At 41.4% G+C, this 23,775-nt stretch overlaps 1 protein-coding gene and 2 long non-coding RNA genes across 3 annotated transcripts in view; all 3 read right to left on the bottom strand.

The window, feature by feature from the left end:
* Positions 1 to 21,810, bottom strand: part of LOC103517981 (bumetanide-sensitive sodium-(potassium)-chloride cotransporter) — a 37,609-nt gene extending 15,799 nt beyond the window's left edge. The window contains exons 1-8 of the mRNA XM_026829892.1: positions 21,706 to 21,810; positions 20,689 to 20,837; positions 20,452 to 20,515; positions 19,735 to 20,158; positions 18,400 to 18,602; positions 12,168 to 12,459; positions 6,947 to 7,200; positions 1,268 to 1,399 (exon numbers count right to left, since the gene is read on the bottom strand). Coding sequence (XP_026685693.1) covers positions 1,268 to 1,399; positions 6,947 to 7,200; positions 12,168 to 12,459; positions 18,400 to 18,602; positions 19,735 to 20,158; positions 20,452 to 20,515; positions 20,689 to 20,837; positions 21,706 to 21,810 — 1,623 coding nt within the window. The remainder of the gene's footprint in view (positions 1 to 1,267; positions 1,400 to 6,946; positions 7,201 to 12,167; positions 12,460 to 18,399; positions 18,603 to 19,734; positions 20,159 to 20,451; positions 20,516 to 20,688; positions 20,838 to 21,705) is intronic.
* LOC113471035 lies at positions 12,879 to 13,628 on the bottom strand. Its single transcript, XR_003393883.1, has 2 exons — positions 13,426 to 13,628; positions 12,879 to 12,995 (listed from the first exon to the last, which is right to left on the bottom strand). It is a non-coding gene; the product is annotated as an uncharacterized LOC113471035 (long non-coding RNA).
* LOC113471036 lies at positions 15,335 to 16,343 on the bottom strand. The gene is made up of 2 exons (XR_003393884.1): positions 16,128 to 16,343; positions 15,335 to 15,490 (listed from the first exon to the last, which is right to left on the bottom strand). It is a non-coding gene; the product is annotated as an uncharacterized LOC113471036 (long non-coding RNA).
* Positions 21,811 to 23,775: the final 1,965 nt, after the last annotated feature.

Here is a 23,775-nt window from a genome sequence, read left to right on the forward strand (position 1 = left end):
CTAATTTTTGTTTTTATGACTACAATTTTGAAATACCACTGTTTCGATAGCAGTCTTTAAGCCCTTTCTTTTGATGAAATTGGATCTTGAAAAAGTTCGTCCAGTTCAGACTTATGTGGCGTAGACCCACAGGTGGGCCAATAAATGGTACGTTTTTTAGGTGGGCGAATAAATGGTACACTTACCCTATGGCGCGATGTATCTACCTATTTCTCTAATAACGTTTTCCAAATTTGTCATGTATACCTATCTATATTATATGTAATAAAGAGATGTAAATGTTTAGAAAAAAAAATAATAATAATGTGAGCCAAGCCTTAAAGCTGTGTCCACACGTAGTCAATGTCGTCGATCAACGTCGACTGAAACCGTCCACACTGCCTCGACAACATAGATTCACCTCTTCGATCGACGGCGTCAACTGTGTGTGGACTAAACTTTAGATATCGATTGACAAATTGACATCGCTCGAACATAGACTCTGTTTGATCAATCGGTAACAACGTCAGCTCCCATGGCGTAGTGGTCACTGCACTTGCCTTGCACGCGGGAGACACGGGTTCGATTCCCGGCGGGGTCAAGAAATTTGTATCAAGCAAATGATTGACTCCGTGACTGGCTGTTGCGGGGCCCACTCAGCCTCGTGAGGAAAATGAGTAGCTATGACATATAAATGCGCATAGCGACCGGTGCCAGCATGGTAGGTAAACATTGGATGTTAGGATTATTGAGATATTGGGAAAAATCCTACAATGCTGCAGTGAGCACCAAAGTTGTGATAATAACCCAAAGAAATTGCATTTACATTTTTTTTTTACATGTCACTTTCCAAAAACAGTCAGTTTGGACTCTCGTTAGGTCCGATGCATAAACTCCTTGATTATGCATCGGACAGTCCTCAAGTTTCTGGAGAAGTATTACATTGCTAGCCATGGAGTATGGTATGCTGAATTCACCAATAGCAGACGGACCCACTGAAGTTAAGCAAGTTTAAAGTACACTCAGCCTCGTAAAGAAGTTGGTTTGAATTCCGGCAAAAAAAGCAAGGTGGCATTCACCCTGGTTAGCACCCTTGTCTTGTAAACTACATACCAAATTTCAAGTCTCCAGCTCATACCGTTCCCGATATATCGTTAAATTACACCGAAAACCGCCAAAAAGCGGTAAAATGCCGCCAACCGTTGCACCGATCTTAACCAAAAGTTTCGTGTCGCATCCTTTTCACATTTGACATCTACATACCAAATTTCAAGTCTCTAGCTCTTACCGTTAGTTTAAACTTACTGTTGAAGCCAACGAATCCCTGCGCTATGGAAGTATTGTCCTGAGGCCCTAGGATAGCACCTATGAGAAAATCTATGATGGCAATCACGATCAAAACCAGGAGGACATTCTGAGCCTGAAATACAAACAACAAAATTTATTAGCGCCAGTCTAGTTAGCTTGGAAGAGCATCTGCCATCGGGGGAGTTTACATATACCTTTTTTTTCGTAATCGGGGGAATTTACATATGACCCTACAGGAAGTAATTTTGAAATCGGGGGAATTTACATGAAGTCGGGGGAATTTACATTCGCCCGTAGGGGTTGGTCGCGGGTTCGATTCCCGCCCGGGGGGGGATTTTATCCTGATGGGATAATGTTCGTTCTCGGAACGGCTGGCTTTCTCCTATCCTGTCTTCCTTCCTGACGTTGGGAGTCATATATTTATATTAATTAAATCCATTAAAATAATAATAATAAATCAGATTATGTTCTCTCGTGTTACATTTACGACACAGGATAAATAATTCAGCATAACTCCCTGGGTCCATTACGTTAAGACCTTGACAATTTCAGTTCTCAGCTCAAATACCTTACCTACATACCACACATAGGTACATCTCAAATATCATGTAGGTACCATAGGAAGTAACCATACCTCATCAGGTAAAAACCATAGGTAACTAATAGTTGGACGTAGACCTATGTACAATTGTACATTATGTACATACAAATCTACATACCTAATAAGTATAATTATGTATGTAGGTACCTGCTGGTACCTATACCTACAAAATCTGACTCTCTAAGCTTGAAAAATTTTGTAACAAAAACTCCAACCTCTCAGTGATCCGATCAAATAACTTTTTTTTTCTGAAAGAGGTTTCATAGAGGGAACTCTAACAGTAGATCGTTCTTATCGTCCCCAAATCGAAGAAAGAAGGATAACAGAAAGCTTGAAAAATTTTGTAACAAAAACTCCAACCTCTCAGTGATCCGATCAAATAACTTTTTTTTTTCTGAAAGAGGTTTCATAGAGGGAACTCTAACAGTAGATCGTTCTTATCGTCCCCAAATCGAAGAAAGAAGGATAACAGATCTTGTAATCGCTAGGTTGTGGATTTGATTCTCGGCCGGGGCGGATTTTATCCTAAACAATAAGTACAGGTAAGGTTCGTTCTCGGAACGGCTGGCTTTCTCCTATCCTGTCTTCCTTTTTCGCTTTCGGGATGATAAGACCTTAGCAGTTACAGTTCCCTTTATCAAATCAATCCAAATACGAATCGAACCTTGGTAACGAGACGACCCCACATCGGCAGAAAAAGGTGATGAAGAATATTGGAGCCTTAGGCCTCTTTTTTTTGTGACCGTGATTTGGATTTTGGGCCCGATTTTGAGGGCTTCGGACGAACTTGTTTTACAGTTCACTGAACCTCTTGTATGTAATTTTCCTAAACCAAATCACCTGCCAGGCTTCTAAGAAAAATACACATGAAGCACCTATAACTTACTAGGTTACATTACATACGTAAGTAGGCGTAGATCTGAATTGTTTACCAGGCGGTATGAGGTGATAAATTACGACCTGACGTAGATACTCAACATATCGATTTTCATAATAAAGCAATAAAATAAGATCCTCGCATCACCAAAACTTCAGCTCAATGTCACGAATAAGCTAGAGATGCATACCTAACATACCTTACTATCATCTACTAGTTATAGGCATATGTAGGTAATTAGGTAATTTTATTAGGTAGTTACTTAATTGGGCCGACTCTTTGTAAGTGTGTAAATTAGGGCCGTTTCTTACCCCCACTTACCCCATTGTAAGGTATTTCGCCATAGAGTTGACTAATGGACGGCCATTTCTTACCCCCACTTACCCCATTGTAAGGTATTTCGCCATAGAGTTGACTAATGGAGGGCCGTTTCTTACCCCATTGTAAGGTATTTCACCATAGAGTTGACTAATGGAGGGCCGTTTCTTACCCCCACTTACCCCATTGTAAGGTATTTCGCCATAGAGTTGACTAATGGAAGGCCGTTTCTTACCCCTACTTACCCCATTGTAAGGTATTTCACCATAGAGTTGACTAATGGAAGGCCAAACCTTGTCGATCGACATCGATGAGGTGAATCTATAATAGATCAGTTGCGCTTACTTGTGGGTGATGTTTCAAAGTCATAGAGCAGGAAAAATGAGGACCAACGGAATTTTTCTTTTTCTTCTACGACTTCTAGATTACCGGTACCGAGATAAATCGATCTAAAAAGTACCGGTAAATCGTGAAGTTTGACGTCACGGCATACGCTCCCGTAGGCGATTACGTCATAATTCATGACTCCCGCTTCGTTTGTTTGTTTTCTTATAAAAAGGGATGATTTCTTTTCCTTGTGTTTAAGGGTTTTTTATTTCGTATTTACGCGTAACCAGGGGTGTTTTTAGGGACTGAAAATCCCCTCTCATCCCCCGCGGGCCTCACAGCTCTCATCTTGTTATAAATACTGTAATCTCTGCCTAATCCTCACTAATATGCCTAATCCTCTTCGAGTTAAGTGGAGGGATTAGGTGTTATCAACTTATCTCGTAGTGTTTAGGTAATTATGTCATTCCGCTATAATGATGGAATCGAGACAAATGATACATACAGATTACTAATGATTGCCGAGGAGAATATTGTTGAACGAACGAACGGACGGAGATCTGAGTTTTAGAGTTCTCGTAAGTTAGAAGCGCAAAGTCGTACTTAGTCGCGCGACTTTTAGGCCTGTCACACTTTAAAAGCGTAGGTCGCGTGACTTCTCGTAAGTTAGAAGCGCAAAGTCGTACTTAGTCGCGCGACTTTTAGGCCTGTCGCACTTTGAAAGCGTAGGTCGCGTGACTTTTAGTGGCGCGTAGTTGCCTGAAAATCCGAACCTTATAATCTTACCTTGAGATTGGTTGAGTGGAAGAGCTCCAGGAGAACTTTGCCACTTGAAAAAAAAAATGGGTTGCAAATGGGTAAAAATTATAAATAAATGGTCGATTCCTATGTAAAAAGTTGGGAAAAATCCAAATCCGAGGTCAAAACTTCGAAAGAGTTCTCGTAAGTTAGAAGCGCAAAGTCGTACTTAGTCGCGCGACTTTTAGGCCTGTCACACTTTAAAAGCGTAGGTCGCGTGACTTTTAGTGGCGCGTAGTTGCCTGAAAATCCGAACCTTATAATCTTACCTTGAGATTGGTTGAGTGGAAGTACAGTTCACTGAACCACTTGTATGTAATTTTCCTAAACCAAATCACCTGCCAGGCTTCTAAGAAAAATACCGATGACACATGAAGCACCTATAACTTACTAGGTTACATTACTCGTACATACGTAAGTAGGCATAGGTCTGAATTGTTTACCAGGCGGTATGAGGTGATAAATTACGACCTGACGTAGATATACTCAACATATCGATTTTCACAATAAAGTAATAAAATAAGATCCTCGCATCACCAAATCTTCAGCTCAATGTCACGAATAAGCTAGAAATGCATACCTAACATACCTTACTATCATCTACTATTCTACTAGTTATAGGCATATGTAGGTAATTAGGTAATTTTATTAGGTAGTTACTTAATTGGGCCGACTCTTTGTAAGTGTGTAAATTATAATAGTCGGTGTCATCAAAATTAGATCGAACCTTGTCGATCGACATCGATGAGGTGAAGAGGTGAATCTATAATAGATCAGTTGCGCTTACTTGGGTGATGTTTCAAAGTCATAGAGAAGGAAAAATGAGGACCAACGGAATTTTTCTTTTTCTTCTGGTAGGTAAGGTATAAGATCCAGGTATTTTGTTAGTACGAGTGGCTACACGAGGTACTCGGATCTTGATAATGGGCAGCGTTCGGCTGCACCGATAAACTTCGTCTAGAGTCAGCTCCCATGGCGTAGTGGTCACTGCGCTCGCCTTGCACGCGGGAGACCCGGGTTCGATTCCCGGCGGAGTCAAAAAATCGCCAGTTTACAAAATGACGAAAGGTCGTGAAGGAACGTGTAAAAAGTTATGTTTATAACTGTCACCTGTCACACGATCAAGTCAGGTGTTTTATCTTACTTTGGATGACTTATTGATAGATAGGTAGGTAAGGTATAAGATCCAGGTATTTTGTTAGTACGAGTGGCTACACGAGGTACTCGGGTGTTGATAATGGGCAGCGTTCGGCTGCACCGATAAACTTCGTCTGACTCGGACTTTAAAAGTATAAAGCAATATAAAGGCCGAGTTCATGTTGTAGCGGTGTAGCTGCACCGAAGGGGGTTGTTGGTCCCTAGCCAAGATTACTAGGACCGTCCCCACCCACAGTCAACCATCATGAGGACCTGTGCTTTTCCTTTGAAGCCTGATAAAACCTTTGTAACCTCCAGCTAGCCAGGCTGGTTAGGGTTTGGCTGCTCTGATCCCTCTTTATAGTCCCACAGCAAGACACTGGTCTGTTCCCTGTTTAAGGTCCTCGGCTTTTAGTGGCCAGTAAAGGCCGAGTTCCATTATTTGGTCCAGTGAGCTTTAAACAGAGAAAGGGTTTTCTTCGGGGCACCTACCCTAAAAAATCACCATGCCTCGGGATGAACTAGCGGGATTCCGGAGCGAAGCGACGGAATTCAGCTAGTATTTTATAAAGTTATAGGAGTTTCAACAATAAAGTCCTAGCTCGATTAAGATTGTCCGGTTCAGTTTAACAACCTAGCCAAGAATTTCCAGGGCAAACGAGGCCCTACCAGAAAGTGCTTGGCACTTTTGGCGAAGAACAGTGGGCTGGAGAGTATACAACTATAGACACTATAGTTGTATTAAATTTGACTTTCGGAAACGGAACTGATTCCGACGGCGCGCCATCTTTCCTATGGTTTTATACAGGCGTTATCACGTCAAAGGAGGGGGGGGGAAACGAGCTTCAAATAAAAAGGGGAATTTCAGAAAGGAAAACTTGGGAAGTAAAAATTTGGAGCTACTTGGCTATCCTTCTGCATAATTTTGTTTCAGGGCAATGGCCATATGCGGGTTAAACATAGTACAGGCGATATCACGTGAAAGGAGAGGAAACGAGCTTCAGAAGAGGGGAATTTCAGAAAGGAAAATACGACTAGTCTAACAAAAAACTTGGGAAGTAAAAATTTGGAGCTACTTGGCTATCCTTCTGCATAATTTTGTTTCAGGGCAATGGCCATATGCGGGTTAAACATAATGATATCTCTACAATTTGCATAGCCAGCCTAGTTAGCTTAGTTGGTAGTGCGTCTGCCTTGTAAGCGCTAGACCGCGGGTTCGATTCCCGCCCGGGGCGGATTTTAAATAAAGTCCTAGCTCGATTAAGATTGTCTGGTTCAGTTTAACAACCTAGCCAAGAATTTCCAGGGCAAACGAGGCCCTACCAGAAAGTGCTTGGCAGCTTGGCACTTTTGGCGAAGAACAGTGGGCTGGAGAGTACAACTATAGTATTGTATTAAATTTGACTATCCTTCTGCATAATTTTGTTTCAGGGCAATGGCCATATGCGGGTTAAACATAATGATATCTCTACAATTTGCACAAGACCTTATAGGTGATCTTTGGGCACAAATTATCTTGTACACACAGCCTAGTTCGCTTGGAGGGCGTGTCTGCCTTGTAAGCGCTAGGTCGCGGGTTTGATTCCCGGAGAAGCTCTTACCTTACTCTCCCAATCCATTCCAAACGAGCAGATAATAACCATGATGAGAATAGCAATGACGCCCACCAGTCGTATATCGTTGACCCCACCGTCTATAATCTTCGTGTGATACGAAGCCAGCAGGTCGTTAAGCGAGTTGCAAAATCCGATCGTGTTCATGGACGCAGCCACGGCGTTGGCGAACGCGAGAATGATGCCGATCGACGCGCCGAACTCCGGACCCAACGATCGGGAGATGATGAAATAGATACCGCCTGAAATCGGGAGAAGAAATAGAGAGATACCGCCTGAAATGGGAAGACATTTGTTATAGATGGGGGTAGGTACCTAAAGACTGTTATAAAAAACTGGCAATTACAATAGAAAAATGGGCAAAGGCACAGCGTGAAATAGGTGAATAAGATTCTTCTATCCCTCTTTCTGATTCTGTTCTATTTTTTTAGTCCCTTTTTCTCCCTCCTTTGTTTTTCTCCCTCTTTTTCTCCCAAATGAGGCCAAGGGAAAATGGCCCAATTAAAACATAGACCTCGCTTCCTTCGTCCAATAAGTACTTCTGATATCGATGTAGACACCCTGGTTTTCACCTATCTCATTTCAATCTTGTTTCTTCATACACCAGATGCAATGAAAATGTTCGAAAACATCAATTTTCCAGTGTCTTTATCTCGGTTCGTACCTACCTACAGGATAACAGAATAGTTGAAAGCCCTTCAAGATGAAATTTGCCCCGGGCGGGAATAGAACCCGCGACCTAGTGGTTACAAGGCAGACGCGCTACCCTCCAAGCTAACTTTTTTTTATGAGGAGGAAAAATCTTTATGACTTCTCCAGCATGGTGTGGAGGGTATGCTGGAGTCACGGCTCAGGGTATGGTGTTTCGCCCTTCTGTGGCACCATTCCTGGCCGCTCAACCCGCTAAAAAACTCCCCGCTCTTCTTTCTTGGTCCCGGAACTTTTCTGTTATGACTTCCAAACTAACTAGGCTGGCTAAACAATAACTTTTATGACACATATATCTACTTACTACGAATTATTTTACTGTGTAAGGCTGTAAGGTTAGGCGTTTTAGGCTGATAGGACATACCTACATAAATACCTCTATTCACACTGATAATGAAGTATTATTTCTCAGTTTACGACTAGATAAACATCTCAACTCATAAACTGTCAAATCTGTCGGTACGTTTAAAGACCAAATGTTTTTTTTTTTTTTTTTTTTTTTTTTTTTTTTTTTTTTTTTTTTATTATTAGAAAATGTTTGTTCTCATTTCCATGTTCCCTTGAAAAGTAATAGGAAACTAGAAAATGAAAATTGGGACACGAGGAAAAAGGGGGGAAAAAATAATATTAGGAGGGTAGAAAGACAAGAAAGTGGAAATGGATTTTTTTTTCTTTTTTAAAGAGGTTTGACAGAGGGAACTGTAACTGCTATGGTCTTATTGTCCCGAAATCGAAGAGAGAAGAAAGACAGGATAGGGGATTTTAGGGTCATTGAGATATTGGGAAAATCCTACAATGCTGCAGTGAGCACCAAAGTTGTGACATAATAACACAAAGAAACTGCATTTTACATTAACATACCTGGTTTCCTATAAACGACTACAAAGTAGAGTACGAGGAAGATGAGGAAACTAGTCAACGCCATCTGCCAGTCCAACAAAAACATGACTATCACACAGAGAAACATACCTGGTTTCCTATAGACGACTACAAAGTAGAGTACGAGGAAGATGAGGAAACTAGTCAACGCCATCTGCCAGTCCAACAAAAACATGACTATCACACAGAGAATACTGCCAAGTAATGAGAGCCACTTGTTATAGTACTGGAATAAGAGAATGGAAGCCTTGGTTAGTGAATTTTGACTTGGCGGACCGGAGCACTGCCAAAATCCCACATAAAGTACATAATAATGTTCAAAATATCTAGTAACAATAGGTCAAACAATGCAATAAATTTACATAAATAGTGGGGAGCACGGTTGGTCCAGTGGTAACGCGCTTGCTTACCATGCAGAAGGTAACGGGTTCGAATCCCACCATCGACAAAAATTTGTACTCGTTTTTCGATTGCAAATATTTCAACGGGTTACTTTCTGGTGTTCTCGTGTCCCGCAGTTTCTGCACTCTGTGTATTTCTTATGGAGATTTTAGCGATCAAAAATTGATCATATCTCAGGATCGGTTTAGTTTTCGCAAAATCCTTTCTTATTGCACACCTGGACCATAAAAGGAATATTCCTACCAAATTTCAGCTTTCTAGGTGTTGTGGTTCAGGAGATAGAGCGATCGGTGTGTGAATAGGAAATGTGAATGGGTGAATGGTGAATGGATCTTGATTTTATAATATAAGATTCGGCGATAACCTACTCGTCTCCTATTAACCTCACCCCGCCTAAGTGGGGCCGGGAAACGCCAGCAGGAAGTATTTTCCCCAGACGAGACGGTCAGTTACAAACCACATGATACGTTGCTTAACTTTTTGGAAAGGACTGAAATCTAAGTGTTCTTACTTGAAAGAGCTCACGTAAGTGAGAACCCTGCCACTTAAAATAAAGCCCTAAAAAAAAAAAAAAAAAAAAAAAAAAAAGCTCTGTTCTTATATTATAAGAACAAGATCCATTCACTCATTCACATTTCATAGTTCACACACTGATCGCTCTATCTCGAGAACCACAACACCTAGAAAGCTGAAATTTGGTAGGAATATTCCTTTTATGGTCTAGGTGTGCAATAAGAAAGGAAAATCTAAACCGATCCTGAGATATGATCAATTTTTGATCGCTGAAATCTCCATAAGAAATACACAGAGTGCAGAGAACGGGAGAGATAACTTTTCCTCGCTCGCCTAATATTTGAGTTTTGTTTATGTTTTTAGTTTGAGGACTACAAGTTCGGTCATGCCTTTTCCACAAGTTTGACCATGCCTCGGGATGAACTAGCGGGATTCCGGAGCGAAGCGACGGAATTCAGCTAGTAGTGGTTATAAAAGCTCAAATGACGGTTGGTTCAGTTTAACAACCTAGCCAAGAATTCCCAGGGCAAACGAGGCCCTACCAGAAAGTGCTTGGCACTTTTGGCGAAGAACAGTGGGCTGGAGAGTACAACTATAGACACTATAGTTGTATTAAATTTGACTTTCGGAAACGGAACTGATTCCGACGGCGCGCCATCTTTCCTATGGTTTTATGCAGCATAGTGACTGTGATACAAAAATGGATCACATCGTACACAATGTGTTAATTTTAATTTATTGTCTTTTTTCCAGACCCCATTGAACAAGAAGAAGCTATGGAGATTGATGATGATAATTTCAGCGATGAAGACATTGATACAAAGAAGTCTAAATCAGAATTAAACAGCTCTACAAGTAAAATAAAAAACAAACTCCTGCTATTCAAATTTGAGAGATTGAAGAGGAACCGGATGTGATTATTGTTGGTGAGGAAATTATAATTAAAACTATTCAATTACTATCAAATAATAATGCACAAGAACAAGCTCTGCTTATACGGATGGGTATACCATTTAAGTATAACAAATTTCAACTTGGTCTACTTTCATGCCCCAACACACACACGCAATCCGTTTTCTTCCATCATTTGTAGTTGTCTGTCTACAACTACCTGTGTTATTAATTAACACAAACATAACATAACTTTGAAGCGCCGCTATTTTAAATTACCTAGGATGGAATGTGACAAATTTAAGTAGCCTATATCACCTTTGGTACTCTTCTTTACAGCCACAAAATATTTCATCAAAATCGGTCGGAAAATACTGAAATCAGTTCAACCACTATGTGGCGTGGTAACACCCATAGCCTATACTAAACCATTAGAAATCCAACATGGCGCATTCCCAACCATCCAAGGTCTAGTGTTGAGCTTCCCATTTCCAAGGGCTTTTTTTACGGCTTTCTTTTAAGTGGCAGGGTTCTCCTGGAGGAGCTCTTCCACCCAACATATAAATATTCGCTGTGAGCCTTTAAGAGTCATAGAAAGCCTTTTCCATCAAAGATACAGCTAGACTTACCCCATTGTAAGGTATTTCGCCCTAGAGTTGACTAATGGAAGGCCGTTTCTTACCCCATTGTAAGGTATTTCGCCCTAGAGTTGACTAATGGAAGGCCGTTTCTTACCCCATTGTAAGGTATTTCGCCCTAGAGTTGACTAATGGACGGCCGTTTCTTACCCCATTGTAAGGTATTTCACCATAGAGTTGACTAATGGACGGCCGTTTCTTCTTGGTGTCGTCTAGCGTGTAATTGTCAATCCGAGGAAACGCCTCCAATGTAAGGTGGCAGATGTTGTTGTTGTCTGCGATGTTGCCGTTCCGATCATCTCGCGAACCAAGGTATGCCCTGAAGACAATAGAACTGGTGGTTGACCCGTCCTTTCTAGCTTTTGTACTAGAGTTGACTAATGGAAGGCCGTTTCTTACCCCATTGTAAGGTATTTCACCATAGAGTTGACTAATGGACGGCCGTTTCTTACCCCATTGTAAGGTATTTCACCATAGAGTTGACTAATGGACGGCCGTTTCTTACCCCCACTTACCCCATTGTAAGGTATTTCACCATAGAGTTGACTAATGGAGGGCCGTTTCTTCTTGGTGTCGTCTAGCGTGTAATTGTCAATCCGAGGAAACGCCTCCAATGTAAGGTGGCAGATGTTGTTGTTGTCTGATTGTAAGGTATTTCGCCATAGAGTTGACTAATGGACGGCCGTTTCTTCTTGGTGTCGTCTAGCGTGTAATTATCAATCCGAGGAAACGCCTCCAATGTAAGGTGGCAGATGTTGTTGTTGTCTGCGATGTTGCCGTTCCGATCATCTCGCGAACCAAGGTATGCCCTGAAGACAATAGAACTGGTGGTTGACCCGTCCTTTCTAGCTTTTGTACGAAACCTAGCATAACTTTGAAGCGCCGCTATTTTAAACTAGGATGGAATGTGACAAATTTAAGTAGCCTATATCACCTTTGGTACTCTTCTTTACAGCCACAAAATATTTCATCAAAATCGGTCGAACTATGCGTCGTAAAGGTGTGTCCAAACATAGTCGACCGGCTGTCGATCGACGAGGTGAATTTATGTTATCGAGGCAGTGTGGACGGTTCAGTCGACATCTATCGACGGCCAGTCGACTATGTGTAGACATAGTTTTAGACGTCACCTCTGTTGATATTAATTTATGATTTCTGTGAATATGACATGTACTCACCTCCTTTCACCTCGCCGTTAGTGGTGATGGCAGACAGGGACAGTGTGGTGATAATACACACCACATAGGAGATGCCTATAATCACCAGGGAGTGTCCAATACCCGCTTCTCCCACAACCCAAGCCATTCGGAGGAATAGCATGACTCCCCAAATGTTGAGCAGGCATGGAATGAGCACGCCGACAATCCAGCCTAGCTTGACACCGTGTGTGTTGGATCCGGCCCCGCCGGTGGCGTCGGCTATGGAGGTACCGTCCGGTGCGCGCTGGATCGCACGGTTGGAGAGGATGTCCTGGGGGGAAGTTGAAAGTGAGTTAGAGAAAAACTAGCGATCTTTCTTGGTCTCATCAGGTTTGTGATCTTTATCTAAGGGAAAATCCCAAACCTCGCGGCACACCTAGAGCGACCTTGCGACACACAGTTTGAGAAGCACTGTTGTAAATAAATAAAATTTCCAAAGACATCACTGGTCGTGTTTTCCTTTCAGAAACTAGCTGAGACGATTTCCCCTTTTTCCATGCTCGTTTCTTCTTTTTTAAAGGAAAATACGGAAATCAGTTCAACCACTATGTGGCGTGGTAGCACCTAAAGCCTATACCCTATACTAAACCATTAGAAATCCAACATGGCGCATTCCCAACCATCCAAGGTCTAGTGTTGAGCTTCCCATTTCCAAGGGCTTTTTTCTGACTAATGGACGGCCGTTTCTTCTTGGTGTCGTCTAGCGTGTAATTGTCAATCCGAGGAAACGCCTCCAATGTAAGGTGGCAGATGTTGTTGTTGTCTGCGATGTTGCCGTTCCGATCATCTCGCGAACCAAGGTATGCCCTGAAGACAATAGAATAGAACCAGTGGTTGACCCGTCCTTTCTAGCTTTTGTACGAAACCTAGCATAACTTGTAGTAGAGTGATAATAATAATTAATACTAGGCATCGATATTGAGACTTACCCCATTGTAAGGTATTCCACCATAGAGTTGACTAATGGAAGGCCGTTTCTTACCCCTACTTACCCCATTGTAAGGTATTTCGAGAACGGGCTCTAGCCTTGATTTTAAATCATTACTTACATCAAAGTAAATTCAAAAATCAAATCAATAATAATAATAAACTGAATATTAAACAAATTAGGTAGGTAGGTAGGTACATTACATAGGTACTGATTTTCCTTAACCACGATCGAATAAACTACGGGCTACAAAATTCCCGGAGGGATGGGCCCTGCTTGTTTTTCTCAAGAACCTACTGAAATATTTACCTGTTGAAATGTGCCATGGGTGTTTCGGCTGTGACGTGTCCGAGTGCCGTCCTAATCGAGTTGGCAACACTGGGGAATTCCCGCCTGAAATGCTCGGACGTCCAGAAATATTGTAACGCCTTTGACTTTGAGTTATCTATGACGTCCGCTTCTGCCTTTGACCGTCAAGTAGATAATAGATTGTCACCAAAATTTGTCGTTTTTTGGACTTCGATAGCAGATATCGATACCTATCGATATCTGATATCGACTCCTAATATTAATTATTATTATCACTCTACTACATACCTAAGTAAAACACATTGTGTACGAAGCATAAAAACGCAAATTAGCGCTAGGTACGGAGGCCTAATTTGGGTAATTTCTGATGTGATCCATTTATGGATCACACCGGACATAGAGCACAACTATATTTTATTTTGCTGACACCAGAAGAAACTAAAACTAAGCATGATATACTGCATCAAACCACGTAGAGTATAGGTCTCCAATATAATCCATTTTTGTATCACGGGCCTTAGATTGAAGGAAGTCTCGTGATACAAAAGTGGATCACACCGTACCAGCAGCATAGTGACTGTGATACAAAAATGGATCACATCGTACACAATGTGTTAAGTGTTATTAATTAACACAAACATAACATAACTTTGAAGCGCCGCTATTTTAAATTAGGATGGAATGTGACAAATTTAAGTAGCCTATATCACCTTTGGTACTCTTCTTTACAGCCACAAAATATTTCATCAAAATCGGTCGATCCGTTTTCTCGTCAAAAGAGAAAAAGAAAAGAGAGACAGAGAGAGAGAAAAAGGAGAAAAGGGAGAACGGGCTCTAGCCTTGATTTTAAATCATTACTTACATCAAAGTAAATTCAAAAATCATATCACTGAATATTAAACAAATTAGGGAGAAAAAGGAGAACGGGCTCTAGCCTTGATTTTAAATCATTACTTACATCAAAGTAAATTCAAAAATCATATCACTGAATATTAAACAAATTAGGTAGGTAGGTACATAGGTACTGATTTTCCTTAACCACGATCGAATAAACTACGGGCTAAAAAATTCCCGGAGGGACGGGCCCTGCTTGTTTTTCTCAAGAACCGACTGAAATATTTACCTGTTGAAATGTGCCATGGGTGTTTCGGCTGTGACGTGTCCGAGTGCCGTCCTAATCGAGTTGGCAACACTGACAAATTAGGTAGGTAGGTACATAGGTACTGATTTTCCTTAACCACGATCGAATAAACTACGGGCTAAAAAATTCCCGGAGGGACGGACCCTGCTTGTTTTTCTCTAGAATCGACTGAAATATTTACCTGTTGAAATGTGCCATGGGTGTTTCGGCTGTGACGTGTCCGAGTGCCGTCCTAATCGAGTTGGCAACACTGGGGAATTCCCGCCTGAAATGCTCGGACGTCCAGAAAGATTGTAACACCTTTGACTATTGACTTTGAGTTATCTATGACGTCCGCTTCTGCCTTTGACCGTCAAGTAGATAATAGATTGTCACCAAAATTTGTCGTTCTTTGGACGTTTGTCTTATAGCTCTAGTTTCTCGGCGGTAGGTAATCTTAGCTGTCGATTGATGTGTGGCGTGTCACAGGGCTCATAGAGGGGACCTCATTTGTTTTTCTGATTGAGGCACGGGCGGGAATGGGTTTAGTCGCCTTGGCCGGTGGATAGTCGCTTCATGCTCGATACCGTCCTGAAAATAAGGTATAGCTGTAGTTTCTCGGCGGTAGGTAGTCTTAGCTGTCGATTGATGTGTGGCGTGTCACAGGGCTCATAGAGGGGAACCTCATTTGTTATAGCTGTAGTTTCTCGGCGGTAGGTAGTCTTAGCTGTCGATTGATGTGTGGCGTGTCACAGGGCTCATAGAGGGGAACCTCATTTGTAGCTGTAGTTTCTCGGCGGTAGGTAGTCTTAGCTGTCGATTGATGTGGTGGCGTGTCACAGGGCTCATAGAGGGGACCTCATTTGTTTTTTCTGATTGAGGCACGGGCGGGAATGGGTTTAGTCGCCTTGGCCGGTGGATAGTCGCTTCATGCTCGATACCGTCCTGAAAATAAAATTAATTTATAACGAAAATTGGTGGGTATTTTTTTTTTCTTCTTCTTCTCTTCTTCTTCTTCTTCTTCTTCTTATCCCAGATCCCGAATAAAAATTGGCCACGTATTTCATATTAAATTAAACCTATTAAACCTATGTAGGTACTTATCTAGGTATCTATCTGCTTACAGAAAACAAAAACTTCAAGTTATAATAAAATTGTTATAAATCAAAACTTGTGGAGTAGTAGGTACTTAGGTAGGTATAGGTAAGTAGGTACTCTATTAATAATAAAAAATAATGAGTTCAAAAATACACAATAAACCAAGTAGGTAGGTACCCACCTGTTTTGTTGAAAATAAAATGAACCAAGATTTCTTCTTCTTCTTCTTCTTATCCCAGATCCCGAATAAAAATTGGCCAGGTATTTCATATTAAATTAAACCTAAGTAGGTATTTATCTAGGTACCTATCTGCTTACAGAAAACAAAAACTTCAAGTTATAATAAAATTGTTATAATCAAAACTTGTGGAGTAGTACTTATGTAGGTAGGTAGGTAGGTACTCTAGGTATTAATAAAAAAAATAATGAGTTCAAAAATACACAATAAACCAAGTACCAAGTAGGTAGGTAGGTAGGTACCCACCTGTTTTGTTGAAAATAAAATGAACCAAGTTTATGAATTTTGTCCGAAAGAAATCAACCGAGTATTCGCAAAATCCAGCGATCTTGTGTCCGGAAAGGTTTAGCAAACACTGAGTTGACTATTAACTGAGGACTGAGACCAAAATTCAAGACCAACAAATACCAAAGATCAACTAAATAGTTCACTTCCACTAGTTACACTAGTTCAATCATCTCAATTCTAGTCATTTTTTCTCGCGATTTGATTACTCATTGGGGTTGAGGTAGTGGGGTTGGGAGGCTGAGAATAGCTCAGGCTGAAAGCAGTCAGCCTCTAGTGAGCCTAGTCAGCCTAGTTATCTTGGAGGGTAACGCGCCTGTCTTGTAAGCGCTAGGTTGTGGATTTGATTCTCGGCCGGGGCGGATTTTATCCTAAACAATACAGGTAAGGTTCGTTCTCGGTGAGGACTGAGACCAAAATTCAAGACCAACAAATACCAAAGATCAACTAAATATTTCACTTCCACTAGTTACACTAGTTCAATCATCTCAATTCTAGTCATTTTTTCTCCCGATTTGATAACTCATTGGGGTTGAGGTAGTGGGGTTGGGAGGCTGAGAATACCTCAGGCTGAAAGCAGTCAGCCTAGTCTCAGCCTAGTTATCTTGGAGGGTAAGGCGCCTGTCTTGTAAGCGCTAGGTTGTGGATTTGATTCTCGGCCGGGGCGGATTTTATCCTAAACAATACAGGTAAGGTTCGTTCTCGGAACGGCTGGTTTTCTCCTATCCTGTCTTCCTTTTTCGCTTTCGAAAAAGGAAGACAGGGATGATAAGACCTTAGCAGTTACAGTTCCCTCTATCAAATCAATCCAAATAGGATTGGAACCTTGGTAACGAGACGACCCCACATCGGCAGAAAAATGTGATGAAGAATATTGGAACCTTAGGCCTCATTTTTTTTTTTTTTTTTTTTTTTTTTTTTTTTTTTTCTGTTTTGGTTTTTGGGCCCGTTTTTGGGGGCCCTTCGGAAATTTTTTTTGTCCGTGATTTGGATTTTGGGCCCGATTTTGAGGGCTCCTGACGAACTTGTTTTACAGTTGGTTCACTGAACCAATTGTATGTAATTTTCCTAAACCAAATCACCTGCCAGGCTTCTAAGAAAAATACACATGAAGCACCTACCTATAACTTACTAGGTTACATTACATAGGTACGTAAGTAGGTATAGGTCTGAATTGTTTACCAGGCGGTATGAGGTGATAAATTACGACCTGACGTAGATATACTCAACATATCGATTTTCACAATAAAGATCGATATCAGATATCGATACCTATCGATATCAGATATCGACTCCTAATATTAATTATTATTATCACTCTACTACATACCTAAGTATAATTAAGTGTTATTAATTAACACAAACATAACATAACTTTGAAGCGCCGCTATTTTAAATTAGGATGGAATGTGACAAATTTAAGTAGCCTATATCACCTTTGGTACCTACTCTTCTTCACAGCCACAAAATATTTCATCAAAATCGGTCGATCCGTTTTCTCGTCAAAAGAGAAAAAGAAAAGAGAGAGAGAGAGAGAGAGAGAGAGAGAGAGAGAGAGAGAGAGAGAGAAAAAAAGGAGAAAAGGGAGAACGGGCTCTCATCTAGAGCGAAGTTTTCTCGTGTCGAAAACCAGTATGCCGACACCTGGACCCTGGTTATAAGGCTGAATTCTGGTAATCCCAAATGAGCCAAGTGCCAAAATGCAAGCTGTTTTTAGTCAGTCTGGTTAGCTAGGTAGGAGGGTAAAGCTGTGTCCACACATAGTTGATGTCGACTGAAACCGTACATTGCCTAGACAGCATACCTATGTACATGGATTCACCTCGTCTATCAACGGCCGTCGACTGTGAATCGACACAACTTAAAAAGCCTGGGATTTTATCCTAAACGGATAAGATTCGTTCTCGGAACGGCCCTTCTCCTATCCTTTCCTTCTTCTCTTCGCTTTCAGGACGATAAGACCTCTTTTTTTCTTTCTTTCTTTCTTTCTTTTTAACTCGCAGGCTACCTTTGATGACGAGAAATTTCATGGTGGAAAAAATAAGGTAGGGCAACCTGGGGCACCATATGTGCGGTGGGGCACCATGTGCTTTTCAATTTTGAGAATTACTGGTAACACTAGAATAGTACGCTTGGCAACATTGGATACCTTTCTTTTACCCCCACTTACCCCATTGTAAGGTATTTCATCATAGAGTTGACTAATGGACGGCCGTTTCTTACCCCCACTTACCCCATTGTAAGGTATTTCGCCATAGAGTTGACTAATGGACGGCCGTTTCTTACCCCCACTTACCCCATTGTAAGGTATTTCACCATACAGTTGACTAATGGACGGCCGTTTCTTACCCCCACTTACCCCATTGTAAGGTATTTCGCCATAGAGTTGACTAATGGACGGCCGTTTCTGGTAGGTATTCCTTGAGAAAAAGCCATCTCCAAAACATATACCTTAACTTTTTATTCACTGAGACTCTAGAGGTACCCTGTTTGCTAATGGCCCGAAAGAAGACCGAAAACTCCCTCAGTTTCCACAGTCCAGTAGAAAATTGGAAATATCTAGTTACAAGCGGTGTGGCAAATGATAAAAACACATTAATGAGCTTGTGCGCATACGTTTCTGCGCATTTCTTTTTGCTCCTCCGCAAGCTCGCTTGCATACTGGCGCTACCTAGCGAGGCAACTGCCTAAAGTCTGACGCCACACATCTTTGAACTCTTTCATTAGAACGGAAAATGAAAATTGAATTTTCGACCTTTTACAATTATTTTTTCGAATTTTTGACCTCAGATTTGGATTTTTCACTACTTTTACGTAGGAATCGACTATTTTTTACTAATTTTTACCCATTTGCAACTGCTCCATTTGCATTTTTTTTACGTCGCGTTCTGTATTTTAGAGGAATGGTCTGTGAGTTTCCGAAATAAATATTAAAATATTATGAACATCCTTTGCCTTTGGTGATTTCAAGAGAAATTTGATGTGACGTCATCGTGTACGGGAGCGTATGCCGTGACGTCAAAGTTCACGATTTACCGGTATTTTTTAAATCTTGAAAATTGTATTTTCGACCTTTTAAAGTTACTTTTTCGGAGTTTTGATCTCAGATTTGGGTTTTTCACAACTATTTACGTAGGAATCGACCTTTTATTAAAAATATTTTCCCAATTGCATCTCCCCCATTATGTTGTCGAGGCAGTGTGGAGGGTTTCAGTCGATGTTGAATGACGGCGTCAACTATGTGTGGACCAAGCTTTACATTCCATTTTATTCTAAAGCTGGGTACACACGTTTCGAGCTACAAGCTGATACGATGTTATTGTTTGTCTTCTACCTTGACTTCGGATAGAAGGTTCAGTGTATTGGGGCCTAAAAGAAAAATTCTCGATTGGTAAAGGTGTCGTCGTAAAGGTGTGTCTAAACATAGTCGACCGGCTGTCGATCGACGAGGTGAATCTATGTTGTTGAGGCAGTGTGGACGGTTCAGTCGACTATGTGTGAACACAGCTTAAGACGTCACCTCTGTTGATATTAATTTGAGATCTCTGTGAATATGACATGCACTCACCTCCTTTCACCTCGCCGTTAGTGGTGATGGCAGACAGGGACAGTGTGGTGATAATACACACCACGACACAGCTTAAGACGTCACCTCTGTTGATATAAATTTGTGATTTCTGTGAATATGACATGCACTCACCTCCTTTCACCTCGCCGTTAGTGGTGATGGCAGACAGGGACAGTGTGGTGATAATACACACCACATAGGAGATGCCTATGATCACCAGGGAGTGTCCAATACCCGCTTCCCCCACGACCCAAGCCATTCGGAGGAATAGCATGACTCCCCAAATGTTGAGCAGGCATGGAATGAGCACGCCGACAATCCAGCCTAGCTTAACACCGTGTGTGTTGGATCCGGCCCCGCCGGTGGCGTCGGCTATGGAGGTACCGTCCGGTGCGCGCTGGATCGCACGGTTGGAGAGGATGTCCTGGGGGGAAGTTGAAAGTGAGTTAGAGAAAAACTAGCGATCTTTCTTTGTCTCATCAGGTTTGAGATCTTTATCTAAGGGAAAATCCCAAACCTCGCGGCACACCTAGAGCGACCTTGCGACACACAGTTTGAGAAGCACTGTTGTAAATGATGAGAGGATGTCCTGGGGGGAAGTTGAAAGTGAGTGTGAGAGAAAAACTAGCGATCTTTCTTTGTCTCACCAGGTTTGTGATCTTTATCTAAGGGAAAATCCCAAATCTCGCGGCACACCTAGAGCGGGCCGTTTCTTACCCCATTGTAAGGTATTTCACCATAGAGTTGACTAATGGACGGCCGTTTCTTACCCCCACTTACCCTGTTGTAAATGAATAAAATTTCCAAAGACATCACTAGTCGTGTTTTCCTTTCAGAAACTAGCTGAGACGATTTCCCCTTTTTCCATGCTCGTTTCTTCTTTTTTAACACGTTGAGCGCCACGTCACTCATATATGAGTGTTAGACGTGTCCAACCTGGTACATGAAACTCACATATGGGCAACACCCATATGTACTCTCGAGGCCCCCCCCTCGACAAAATCCTGGGTACGGCCCTGAGCCACATGCTGAGGACTAGGGTCTGCATTGCAACATCTAGCTAGAGCGAAGTTTCCTCGTGTCGAAAACCAGTATGCCGACACCTGGACCCTGGTTATACAGCTGAATTCTGGTAATCCAAATGAGCCAAGTGCCAAAATGCAAGCTGTTTTGAGTCAGTCTAGTTATAGCTAGGTAGGAGGGTAAAGCTGTGTCCACACATAGTTGATGTCGACATGGATTCACCTTTTTTAACCAAAAGTTTCGTGTCACATTTGACAGCTACAAACCAAATTTCAAGTCTCTAGCTCTTACTGTTCTCGAGATATTTTGTTTACAGACAGACAGACACACACACACACGGACCAATGGCTGAAACTTTGGATTTAGGCTCTAGGAACCTCAAAACGTGTTTTGACACTAAAAACTGCATAAGGAAAGTAAAAAGTCTGTCTTGTAAGCGATAGGTCATAGGTCGCGGGTTCGATTCCCGTCCGGGATTTTATCCTAAACAGATAAGGTTCGTTCTCGGAACGGCTGGCTTTCTCCTATCCTTTCCTTCTTCTCTTCGCTTTCAGGACGATAAGACCTCCGCAATTACAGTTCTGCCTATCAAACCTCTTTTTTTTTCTTTCTTTCTTTCTTTCTTATACAGCTGAATTCTGGTAATCCCAAATGAGCCAAGTGCCAAAATGCAAGCTTTAACTTTAAAAAATGCGATTTTTAACTCGCAGGATACCTTTGATGACGAGAAATTTTATGGTGGAAAAAATATGGTATTCCTTGAGAAAAAGCCATCTCCAAAACATACCTTAACTTTTTATTCACTGAGACTCTAGACTCTAGAGGTACCCTGTTTGCTAATGGCGCGAAAGAAGACCGAAAACTCCCTCAGTTTCCACAGTCCAGTAGAAAATTGGAAATATCTAGTTACAAGCGGTGTGGCAAATGATAACTAAAATATATACTAGCACCGTTACCGATATGCGTTAGTAGAGCCAAATACAGGATGTACTCATTCTCTATAGATTTTAAAAGTCTAGATGCTGAAATGAGGTCTTTGGGGTAAAAGTCCATTTTTGAACATTTTAGAGACGAAAAAATCTTCAAATGGATATTATGTCTCCTGAACCAATGACTGAAACTTTGGATTTAGGCTCTAGGGACCTCAAAACGTGTTTTGACACTAAAAACTGACAATCGAAAATTTGACCCGATTACATTACATTATGTCTCACAAGGAACTTTTGGAAAATGGCCCTTCCCATTACTTAAATTGCTACTCTTATATGACCTTTTTTAGGCTGTTCTGGTACTCCCATAGGACCGAACCTCTGAAAAAAAAAATCTGTAGCTGTAGAAAGTAGGGAAACAAAAAGTACCATTTAGTTATTCTGACAGTGTAAACAAGATATATTCTATTCTATTTCTGTCTTGTAAGCGCCGGGTCGCGGGTACGATTCCCGTCCGGGATTTTATCCTAAACGGATAAGATTCGTTCTCGGAACGGCCCTTCTCCTATCCTTTCCTCCTTCTCTTCGCTTTCAGGACGGTAAGACCTCCGCAATCACAGTTCTGCCTATCAAACCTCTTTTTTTCTTTCTTTTTAACTCGCAGGCTACCTTTGATGACGAGAAATTTCATGGTGGAAAAAATATGGTATTCCTTGAGAAAAAGCCATCTCCAAAACATACCTCAACTTTTTATTCACTGAGACTCTATAATAGGTACCCTGTTTGCTAATGTCCCGAAAGAAGACCGAAAACTCCCTCAGTTTCCACAGTCCAGTAGAAAATTGGAAATATCTAGTTACAAGCGGTGTGGCAAATGATAAGTCTTGTAAGCGCTAGGTCGCGGGTGCGATTCCCGTCCGGGATTTTATCCTAAACAGATAAGGTTCGTTCTCGGAACGGCTGGCTTTCTCCTATCCTTTCCTCCTTCTCTTCGCTTTCAGGACGATAAGACCTCCGCAATAATTACAGTTCTGCCTATCAAACCTCTTTTTTCTTTCTTTCTTTCTTTTTAACTCGCAGCCACTCGCAGGCTACCTTTGATGACGAGAAATTTTATGGTGGAAAAAATATGGTATTTCTTGAGAAAAAGCCATCTCCAAAACATACCTTAACTTTTTATTCACTGAGACTCTAGAGGTACCCTGTTTGCTAATGTCCCGAAAGAAGACCGAAAACTCCTTCAGTTTCCACAGTCCAGTAGAAAATTGGAAATATCTAGTTACAAGCGGTGTGGCAAATGATAACTATAATGGGGGACAAACTAATTTGAAAGCAATAAACAAACAATTACTTAAGACAAGATAGACGATCTTTGAGTCATTAATTTGTTATTTGCATGTTTGAATTATTGCACAAACTAATTGACTGGAGTATGATAATATTATTCTTATGATGTGTCCCCAGTGATTAAACTTGTGTTAAAATCAGTAGCGACTCATGAATTTGCATTAGACAATAGGGGTATTTTATTTATGTGAAATGGAAATTTTTCCTAATCCAAAATATTCCACTGTGGTCACTTTTTTTATCAGTGATTAAATTAAACTTGTGTTAAAATCAGTAGCGACTCATGAATTTGCATTAGAGTATTAGAGCATCTGTGAACCACTCATTTGACGGCATAGTGGAGCTTATGTTATAAACAGTGGCGGACTCTGTGAACCACTCACTTGACGGCACACTAGAGCTTATGTAAAAGTATGGTTAGGGTTTGGCTGCTCTGATCCCTCTTTATAGTCCCACAGCAAGACACTGGTCTGTTCCCTGTTTAAGGTCCTCGGCTTTTACTGGCCAGTAAAGGCCGAGTTCCATTATTTGGTCCAGTGAGCTTTAAACAGAGAAAGGGTTTTCTTCGGGGCACCTACCCTAAAAAATCCTGAAATATCCTTGACGTTGAAAATATTTGTGGTCAGCCTAGTTAGCTTGGTTGGTAGCGCGCGTCTGCCTTGCAAGTTCTAGGCCGCGGGTTCGATTCTCGTCTGGAGCGGATTTTATCCTGAACGGATAATGGGAACGGGGTCTTTGTTAA

This window comes from Diaphorina citri, unplaced genomic scaffold (assembly GCF_000475195.1).
Source record: "Diaphorina citri unplaced genomic scaffold, Diaci psyllid genome assembly version 1.1 scaffold2026, whole genome shotgun sequence".
Lineage (NCBI taxonomy): Eukaryota > Metazoa > Arthropoda > Insecta > Hemiptera > Psyllidae > Diaphorina > Diaphorina citri.